The sequence below is a fragment of the Athene cunicularia genome (genome assembly GCF_003259725.1).
Source record: "Athene cunicularia isolate RWA chromosome 2 unlocalized genomic scaffold, athCun1 chr2_part1, whole genome shotgun sequence".
Lineage (NCBI taxonomy): Eukaryota > Metazoa > Chordata > Aves > Strigiformes > Strigidae > Athene > Athene cunicularia.
The window spans coordinates 98,591,632-98,601,703 of record NW_020799095.1 but is presented as its reverse complement, the minus strand read 5'-3'; the positions used below and the strand labels follow the sequence as shown (position 1 = coordinate 98,601,703).

General features: G+C 42.5%; 1 protein-coding gene across 1 annotated transcript in view; it reads left to right on the top strand.

Moving 5' to 3' along the window:
• Positions 1–7,148: 7,148 nt before the first annotated feature.
• RAB31 (RAB31, member RAS oncogene family) overlaps positions 7,149–10,072 on the top strand; it is a 46,090-nt gene continuing 43,166 nt past the window's right edge. The window contains exon 1 of the mRNA XM_026841432.1: positions 7,149–7,241. Coding sequence (XP_026697233.1) covers positions 7,149–7,241 — 93 coding nt within the window. The remainder of the gene's footprint in view (positions 7,242–10,072) is intronic.

Below are 10,072 nucleotides of genomic sequence, written 5' to 3'. Positions count from 1 at the left end.
CCCTACCCTTGGATATTTTTATTTTTTTCCCCGCAGGGTGTGCTTGAAAAGACTAAACCCATGCCTAAGCATTAGACTGACAATTGGAACACATTTTATGTGACAAAAATGGTGGTTTTATACAATCGGATAACATAAATGCTGATTCAAGGTTGTGTTACTGAAGCCTTAATTTGTAGAGTTGAGTCCTTAAACACATGTTTAATTCTAAGCATTGGGGTAATCCTTCTTCAGCCATGTATCAGGGTACATCTTTCAGCCTTTCCTGAATGGGCTAAATTGAGTCCCAAGCGTAAAGCTCAGCATATACTTTAATATGCAGCAGAATGTAGTCCTGCATGGAGGACAAAGATAAAAAGTTTATGTAAATGAAGTTATTCGAGATAACACAGCTCTTGAATGATTCCTGACATCTAACATTAAAAGCTCAGTTTTACCTCTGCTTGGTTTTCAGGATCTGGTGGGCTCTTTGGAGGTGGTGCTTTATTTGGTCAGGTAATTAAATTGAACAAGAATTTCATGTTCAGCTTTGCCTTCTTTAGGCTGGTGTGGCAAAAGAGAGAAAGAGAATGAACCTTTGGCACCAGTAGAGTAAGTCCACATTTTAAAAAGTTTGAAGGAGTGATAGCCTTACAGCCTAAAAAGTTTTCCAGGAATAGTTTAAGTGATGACCAGTAGGAAAAGGGGTATAAAAGTCAGTAGAGGGAATTTGGAAGAACAAAGTCATGAAAAAAGAGATGAACAGAGGAGGAGGAAGTGGAGGACTGAAACTGAGAGACCAAGGGAAAGCATTAGGGGAGTTTTGTGGGGGACTGGTGGGAGGGAATGAGGAACATGAGATGCTGAGAATAAGGAAACAGAAAATCACACAGAACAAAACAGCAGAGCAATACATACAAAATAATAAGAGGGGGTGTGAAAAAACCCTGCCACCTTTCCCTTGATTTTAGCTTTCAGTTTCCTTTTTCTTTTAAAGCTGTAACTTTGTCTTAGTTAGCATTATTTCATTTATGTTTCAAAACACACTTGTTCAGCTGAACCTGCAGAATTGTTGTTTACACTGCATTAAATTGAGCGGTATCTTTTGATCAGTGAAGAATGTTCTGCTGCAGATCTGGTAACTGAATGTGAGGCTCTTGTAGGATCTCATGAGCCACTTGAGATGTTGTCAGAAATCCCTGTGCTTGTCATTCTACCGTGTCTGGGGTCTGCAGGAGCTTTGGACTCAGTCCCACATGGTCACAAGCACTCGGGCTGTGGCACAGAAAGCATGTTTACCACCCAAACAGCCTGTCCTGAGAGGGACTCAGTATCCTCTGCATGGCTCAGTCTCTTTCTGCTTTGGAGGGAAAGATCAAATTGCCTCTTCTTCTAGCCCAGCTATTCTTGTCCCTTGAGGAGATGTCTAAACTCCATGGTTTAGCATTGCCACTTGAAATGTTCCCAGCGTGTTTTCAGTTGAGATTTGCAAAGTCAGTATGCTTTTGACCGTTTCTGGTTTCCAGTTTATAAGTGAAGATGAGAAAAATTCGTCAGGTGAATCAAAACTTTCTTCTGTGAATCAGTTATAAGTTAGATACTTATTTCCTATTGGGTTTTTTGTGTTGGAGAGAGGAAGGTGCCTTAATAATAACAGCAACAAAACCTGTTCCTGCTCATTTAAAGGGCTTTTCCCTAAAAAGTTGAATGCATGCCGTGGTACTAGCTTTAGGAGCTGCTGGGTTTCATTTCTGCTGAAATCAGTGGGAGGTGAAAACATTCAAGAAGTCAACTGCTTAAGGGATACAGCCTTGCACTGATAATGTCTTTCATTTATGAGCCTGTTCAGCTTTACTCTCAGTAAGTTCACAGCAGCACACAGTAAAACCACAGATAAAAAATTCAGCCCTGGGTTTTATTATACTGTGCTTACTGTTATCTCTTCTGTTCACTTGAATGGGTGACAGAGGGGAAAGCACTAGATGGGTTCTTATATGACTCTGTTTAAAGTAAGTGGTGATGTTTACTGTATTACAGAGAACTTCAGATCCAGGCAATAGGTGAAATGAACATGAAATCACTATTAATCTAAATTAATTAAACATGATAGTTTGGTGAAAAAAAAAAAAAATTTAACACAGATTTAGGTTTATGCAGACCTCTGATTGTCCATTCCCAGTCCTACACCTCAATTCAGGAAATGAAAACCCCCAGTTTCAAGGACTTTAGACCTCTCTGTGATGCCATTTACTGGCCATGTAGAGGTACATTGTCTACGTGTTAACTGTGGATAACAAATAATGGCAAATTCCAGTAAATCTCAACTCGCCCTCTTCCCCTGATGTCCTGGGGGGAAGGCACACGTTTTAGTATGTCTGGAAGATTAATGAAGGCAGGTTTCTAAAGGATGCAGGTGGGCTGGCAAGTTCTAAGGGCAACCTGAATGAAGAAGGTGCCATTAGCTGCTGCCAAGCCTTTAGCCTGCTGCTGCTAAGGGAGACTACCTCAGACCTTCGATGGTCATCCAAGACTGCTGATTTTGCAGGTTGTTGCGTCAGCTAAAAGGAACGGATAAGCAGAGACAGAGTTTTTAGCAATAAAACCAGGAACGAAATCCTTAGCTTCTGTCCCACCTGTGTGGCATTTCCTGAATCACTGGCTGAATCTGGCTGCATTTGGCCAGTGGAGAGGCAAGGAAGAGTTGTTAGACTCTGGTTGTTGGTAGGTGACATACACTGTATGAAAGCTCTGCTAATTTGGAGCAAAGATGCTGGGCCACGAGGCTGGTTCCCATTTGTTAGGGGAAATGTCTTTATATAGCTGCCCCCGAAACTCTTCCTCCTTCCTCTCTGTGGCTCGTTGCTGCAAGACAGACGGGATCAGGCTTTTCTCCAGGGCTGAAGTTTTCAACTGGTGTTTCAATTGGCACTTGTAATTTATGTGGCTTTTTTCTTTCTCTTTGGTATGAAATGCAATAATAAGTTGCAGGTGGAGTAGTTACAAATTGGGAGGGGAATGTCTGAACGCTGAATTGTGTACTGAGTTTGGATGGGCAAATTTTAAGGTAATTCAGCCCTCTTACAAAATTTCCGGGCAACCACTGGACTATTTTTATATTACTGAAATATTAAACTGAAGACCAAGAGCTATTTCCTCAAATGGTGTACCTACCTGATGTGCATATAGATGATTGCATAAGAGCCACTGCCTTAATTTATTAAAAAAAAAAAAAGTTTTGTTCAGATTTGTAGGCAATCTCTAATATGAAACTATAATTGTTTGGATTGGATTATCAATTCCAGATTGTCTGGTTTTTGTTATCTCTATGTGGTGACAGATATATAAAATATTCTTCCCCCCCATTTAGTAAGTGACACTAACAAGCCTGTATTTTGAAATTATGGCCCCTAATGATAGGATTTGACAACGGAAGAGGCAGGGTGTTGGAGTATGAACAGAAACTTGTGTCAAAGAGCAATTCAGGTCAAAGATTATCTCCTTGTCATACCATTGTTTTGAAAGTTTCAGCTGCTACAAATATTTGTGGGCAAGGTTCAACTTAGAAAAAGAATTTGGTTTGGAAAGAATAACAGAATTGTTTATCCCATTTTTTTGCTGCCAAACTGTACTCAAAACCAACATTTCTCATCCTGCTGTTGCCTAACGTGTTTACTGAACTATGAAAGCCTTGGGTTATTTATGTATTTAGTCTGAAAATTGAATTTAGTTTCTCTGATCACTGCATTGCACAATGATGATGAATGATATTTAACCAGATTGTTACGCTGGTGTGTGTGCATATGGCCAATAGAGATAACAGTCCCTGCAATTAATACTCATTATCATTGACGGTGAGGTACAGTGACTTGTAAGTTACTTCCTTACACTTACCCCTTACTTAATTTTTCAAGTTCAGGGCTGATTATCAGGATACCTAAGCAGATATTCACATAGATTTTTACTGTTGTTTTTTTTGTTTGTTTGGTTTTTTTTTAAGAGGAATTTATCTGTGGGAATAGTAGTATAGCAAGTGGATTTTTGTGACTGCATTTGTATTTTGAGATAGAGTGAATAGGAAAAGGATGGAAGGATGCAGGTGTTAAGAGGTCTCCCAAGTTTGTCCAGAAAATAAATTCTTACCATTGGAGTTGCCCAAGTCAGGTATTGCTGTCAGTAAAATTGCATAGTCATTAAATCAGGACTTGCAATTTTTCTTTGTTTTATTTCAGCTTTGTTTAGCTCCTCCCTGTTGAGATTTCACATGCTGGAGAGATCTCCTAAGTTTGCTCTTGGTTCCTACTTTGTTGGCAGGGGGGACAATGAGTGGTGACCACTGCCCATTTGTGGCACCACAGTAGGTAAACTGGAGCGCTCATTTCTCCTCCTCACCTGGAAAATGAAGTGGTGAACATGAAAGTGATCATACTTAAGTGTCTGTGGTGGTGCTCAGATGGGAAATGTGAGCAAGCCAGTAACAGGGAGAGGTCATTAAGGTGAACTGCAGTGGTGGGAGAGCATATAATGGAGTGTGAGATAATACACTTATCACTTACAGGGCATCTAGCAGGGTAGGTTTACCTGCTAGTCGGTGTTATGTGTTGGTCAGGAGGATCTATGATTCAGTGGTCAGCAGAAGGCAGTTAGAGGTATGATTCTGGTTTGGATGGTAGTGACTTTATTAAGTCCCACGGCTACAGGTCTCTTAAAAATGAACCAGAAAACCGCCTCTCTGATGTACATTGTTGATACTGTGCAGGTTTTTCTTCCTTTCTTGCTTCATTAATACAGTGATCTATGTGTGAGATACGGACATTCTTTTGCAGCTGCCTTTGCTGCGTTCACACTACTTGTCATCACAGCAAGCTCCGAAGGTGGTAACAACAGTGGGAAATGCCTGTGTTTCCAAGGGAAAGTGCTCAGGCATTTTTCTTTCCATCTCTGTCTGTCCCACCTGTCTAGTTCTTGTAAGTCCATCATGCAATCTTCTCTCCCTCTTTGCCCAGGCTCTCGGTTCCCAAATCACTTGAGCAATTTAGCTAGTGCTCCTTCCACTTTTCTTCCTGTCCAAGTATGGTCAAGTTGGCCGTTTTCTTCTCCCTTAGTACCAGGAGTCACCAGGTGGTGCTATTTCCCAATGAAAATGCCCTTCTTTGCGTTGCAGCGCAGTCCAGCCTTTGTAGAAGGGTTTTATGGTGTTTGGTTTTGTGATGGAGCTTTCTTCGGTGGGCAGCTGTGTCAGGTAGCAAGGGGTCTGTCTTCTCGCTGTTGGTTCAATCTTGAGTCAGATTTTTGGAGCACAGTTGTTCCCTGTGACTTGATCACCCAGTGCCTTGTTTGTCATTGAGGTCCGTGAAAAGGCTGGACTGTTTCTACACAGCTTGTGACCACACTGTTGTATTCAAAAGCTGCCTTACTGTAGCGTAAAGCACGAGCAAGTCTCACTAAGGATATCCTCAGGCTTTGCACTGTTCAGTGCCCCCCCATCCAGTGGGAGGGTTTTTGTGTGTTCATTGGCATGTGCTGCTACTCCAAAGAAGATTTAGACTGCTCCTTTGAAAGATGCTCCTCTTGTTTCTCCTTTCATCCTCTGATCTTATTAGTCAGCTAGATTGATACCACCTTATTTGCAGGTGCTTTTTACAGAAATCATGCGCTTATGTGAAACTGTAGAGCCAGTTCAAAACAAGTTCAGCATCTTAAGCAAATACCTAATGTGTCCAAAAGCCACATTTTGAGATGAAGGAATGCAAATAAACACCAAGTTCCCGTCTTCATTTTCACCAGCCTAAGCAATTCTTCCTTTGCAGCCGTCCATACCACATGCTGTCAAGGGCATAAGAAATTGATTGATTGAGATTCTGCTCTTTGATTTCAGTTTAAAATCCTCCGTATCTCTCAGCAGTTCAGCTACTGTTCTGAATTTGATAACTTGCGTGGAGAGGGAAAGGAAATGTGTTAAAAAAAAAAAAAAAAAAAAAAAAAAAAAAAAAAGAGAGAGAGACAGAGAACTGGGTGGAAATTTGATGTGGGGAAGCAGTTTCTAAATAATATTAATAACGAATGAAGGCTCTTATCTTTGCTGTCCACGCTCATACTAGCATGGCAGTGTGGTTAGCTTGCACTTTGTATGATAAGATGCAGTGATTAAGCATTTATATTTGAATTAGAATATGGGTTTGGTTTTTTTTTTTAATGAACTAGATGAGCTTTAAAAATTGCTAAGTTGGATGTTCCAGAACTAGGTTAGCTGCGGTGTTAATTTTTTGTTATTATTTTTTTAAATATATTCTACAGTGTTGCTATTCTTCAGTCACCTTGCAGAGAAAGGAACTGAGGTAGCTGGAGTAATGACCCACAGGCTGTTTTCTTCATCAGTTTACATTTCTGTTTTGCCTTATGGTTTTATTTTTTAATTTTTATTCTATTGGAGTTATTTTAAAGAATAGCTTTAAAGGAAGCTTCTTTGTTCTCCCTTTCCCTCCATGTCCCCCCTGTTTCATAAATAAAGATTCTTTTATACTCCCATGCCAACGCCCATACACACGAGAGTTGGCAGGTTGCAGAAGAGCATCACAGTTTTTAAGCACTGGGTGACTAAATCTGCAGCAGCCATGTGAGCCACTTTGTGATTTCTTGGGTAGTAGATAGTTTAACTGACTGCTAATCCTGCCACTCACTGCTAGTGCCATGTAAAACAAGGATTTGTTCCTTACTGCTGATTTAATGCCATGTCAGCCACTGGACTATGTACAAAGGAAAGATAGCTCCTTTCTGACAGAGTCATCTTTCCAGCACTGTCTCTTGCCTTCTTCCCAAGAGGAAGAAAGGGGAGGAATGTTGCCTAGTCCACTCGTCTTGAAGTTCTTCAGGCTGTAGCTGTGACTCTCTATGCCTTCAACTCATCATGAAGAGCTTGAGATTGAAGCACTAGTTATGATAGCAGGATAATGCCAAGCATCTTGGAAACACTCTAGGAGAGACTTTGGTTTCATATAATATTAAATATACATATATATGAATGTCTGTAGGGAAGCAAATTTATTACTAACATTAGCTACTATACAGACATTAGCATTAAAGAAACTTTATTTGAAACTTGAGCATTAGGGCTTTTTGTCTCTAAAAGATTCCTGGGCTGGGATCTGGGGTAAAGCAGTGAACCTGTGACAATGAATACGGAGAAACTTAACTCCAGAGAAGCCTACAAAATGGCAGGACAAGTAGAACTGCATTTCCTGGCTCCAAGTCTGGCAGATACCAGGGTAGGTATGCAGGCCTGAGTTTAATTCCACAGAAGAATGTGTGCAGGATGTGTGTGAAAGGAAACCACATGCTGAATAATCATGCTGGTAAGGGAGCCAAAACTGGCAGCAGACGTTTGGCTTCAGTGACTGGTTGAGAACCAGAGAGGTGGCCAGGACTGCAGACACATCCAGCTCTGAGGTGAAGCCAGATGGGCTGTCACTGTACATGTTTTGCTAACTAATGTGGACTAAAGGAAGACAAATCAAGAGAAGGGATCAGATGACATGTTATACTTTGAGGGTGTATTGGGTTTGTGTGACAAGGTCTTTGGTAGCAGTGGGGGCTACAGGGGTGGCTTCTGTGAGAAGCTGCTAGAAGCTTCCCCTATGTCTGACAGAGCCAATGCCAGCCAGCTCCAAGATGGACCCACTGCTGGCCAAAGCCGAGACCATCAGCAACCTGGGATACCATATTTAAGAGGGGGGGAAAAAAGCCTGTGCAACAGCAGCTGGAGAGAGGAGTGAGACTATGTGAGAGGAACAACTCTGCAGACACCAAGGTCAGTGAAGGAGGAGGGGAGGAGGTGCTCCAGGCGCTGGAGCAGAGATTCCCCTGCAGCCCCTGGTGCAGCCCCTGGTGGGACAGGCTGTGCCCCTGCACCCATGGAGGTGAGCGGTGGAGCAGAATCCACCTGCAGCCCGTGGAGGACCCCACGCCAGAGCAGGTGGATGTGCCTGAAGGAGGCTGTGACCCCTGGGAAGCCCACGCTGGAGCAGGCTCCTGGCAGGACCTGTGGACCCGTGGGGAGAGGAGCCCATGCTGGAGCAGGTTTGCTGCAGGACTTGTGACCCCGTGGAAGGGACCCACGCTGGAGGAGTTCATGAAGAGCTGCAGCCTGTGGGAAGGACCCATGCTGAAGAAGTTCATGGAGGGCTGTCTGCCATAGTTGGGACCCCAGGTTGAAGCAGGGGAAAAACGAGAGGACAACGGTTGATGAACTGACCGCAACCCCCATTCCCCATCCCCCTGTGCCACTGGAGGGGAGGAGGTGAAGAAAATAGGGGATAAAGTTAAGCCCAGGAAGAAGAGAGAGGTGAGGGAAAGTGTTGTTAAGATTTAGTTTTTATTTGTCATTATTCTACTCCGATTTGTTTGGTAATAAATGAAACTAATTTCTTCAAGTTGAGTCTTTTGCCTATGATGATAATCGGTGAGTAATCTCCCTATCCTTATCTCAACCCATGAGCCTTTCATGATACTCACTCTCCCCTGTCCAGCTGAGGAGTGAAGTGACAGAGCAGCTTTGGTGGACCCCTGCTGTCCAGAGAGAGTCAAACCACCACAGGAGGTTAGATAGCATTAAGCCCTGTCCAGCAGATACTTTTCTGTTTTAAAATGGCTTTTAGGAATGTACAGGGGATATTGAAGATGCATGTAAATACCAAACAAATAAACTCAGCACCTATCTCTTAAGGCACCTAAATGATTCTTTGCCACTACTGTCTGAACACTTTACAACTCTCACTGATGTAAATCCCCATAATGCTGTTACAATGTAAATTGAAGTAATTGTTATTTTTGTTTAACAGCTAGCGAGCTGAGAATGATAGTGCCAAGAATTCCTGTGCCAATTGTAGTTCTTACAGCACTAGGAAGAAGGATTGTATTCTGATATAACAAGTTGGGGGTACAAGAATGTCTCTGAGAGCAAGTGGTGCACTTCCTACTTGTAGAAGGAATTACAGTTAATCTAATTCTAATGCACACCAGAGAAAAAAGCCTTATTCTGTAGCTAATTTGTGCTCCTCAACACAAGCATTGGCCTGAAATTACACTAGCAGTTAGAGATGATATGTAGGGTATATTACCATGGGAGAATTGGCACAGTTCGTTTATGGGAGTAATATACTGACTGGTTAAAAGATAGCAATATTGCCACATATTATGAGTTTAAGGAAGGGTATGCAACAAACAGAAATGCAGGCAGGAATAATCTTGTAAGGTTCGCAGATGGACAGATGACCAAAAAAACTGTGGTGGTTTCTACTGAAGAAGTGAAACACCGCGGAATAATCCTCTCCCTCAAAACACAGTTGCACTGAGATCTGTGTGTTTGTGCTGGGATCTTGGGGAACTCAGTTCCAGTATTCACTGGGAGCGTTGGTGTTCATTTAGCAAATACCCTTCACTCAGAAAAGTATGTGATGGCACATTGACACTCCTGGAGGCCAACTGTGGTTCCAGTTCTTCCCTTTCAAGAATTTGCTTTGCAGCCAAGTACCTGCCGGACCTTTGCAGATACTCCTTGCAGATCACGGGGAGCATAAGGCCATGCCTGCTGTCGTTTGGAGTTCTTGTTGCAGAAGTACATTGTGAGTCTTGGTAGTGAAGCAAGTCAAACGATTGAAGGTGGTTGTGTTGAGGTAGGGAGGAAAAACACAACGAGCTTCTCATTTGGTACAGGGCCTATCAGGGAGTTTCAAGCCGCTGCTTTGGGAAGCAAGTGTGCCCCTGAGCTAGTTCTGTAGCTCTGGAAGGGGGATCCCAGCAAATCGACAGGAAAATTATCTTCTCCAACAATCACGCTTACAGTGGAGGCTCTATTTCTCATTGTACAGGGCTGTAATGAAGATTGAAACTTGTGAAAATTATTTGTGTCCTGAATGAGATGCATATTCTTTTGACTGCAGAAGTGAGGCTTCAGAGCACCTCAGCCTGCATCCCTGTGGTTCAGGCTGAAGCCTCGGGCAATTTTTTGCTGGTGAAGCGGCTGAGAGCCAATGTGTCAGTCTGAGCTGTTCTTGTATTTTCATCTGTATGCTTATGCAGTGGTGGGATTTGCTCACTT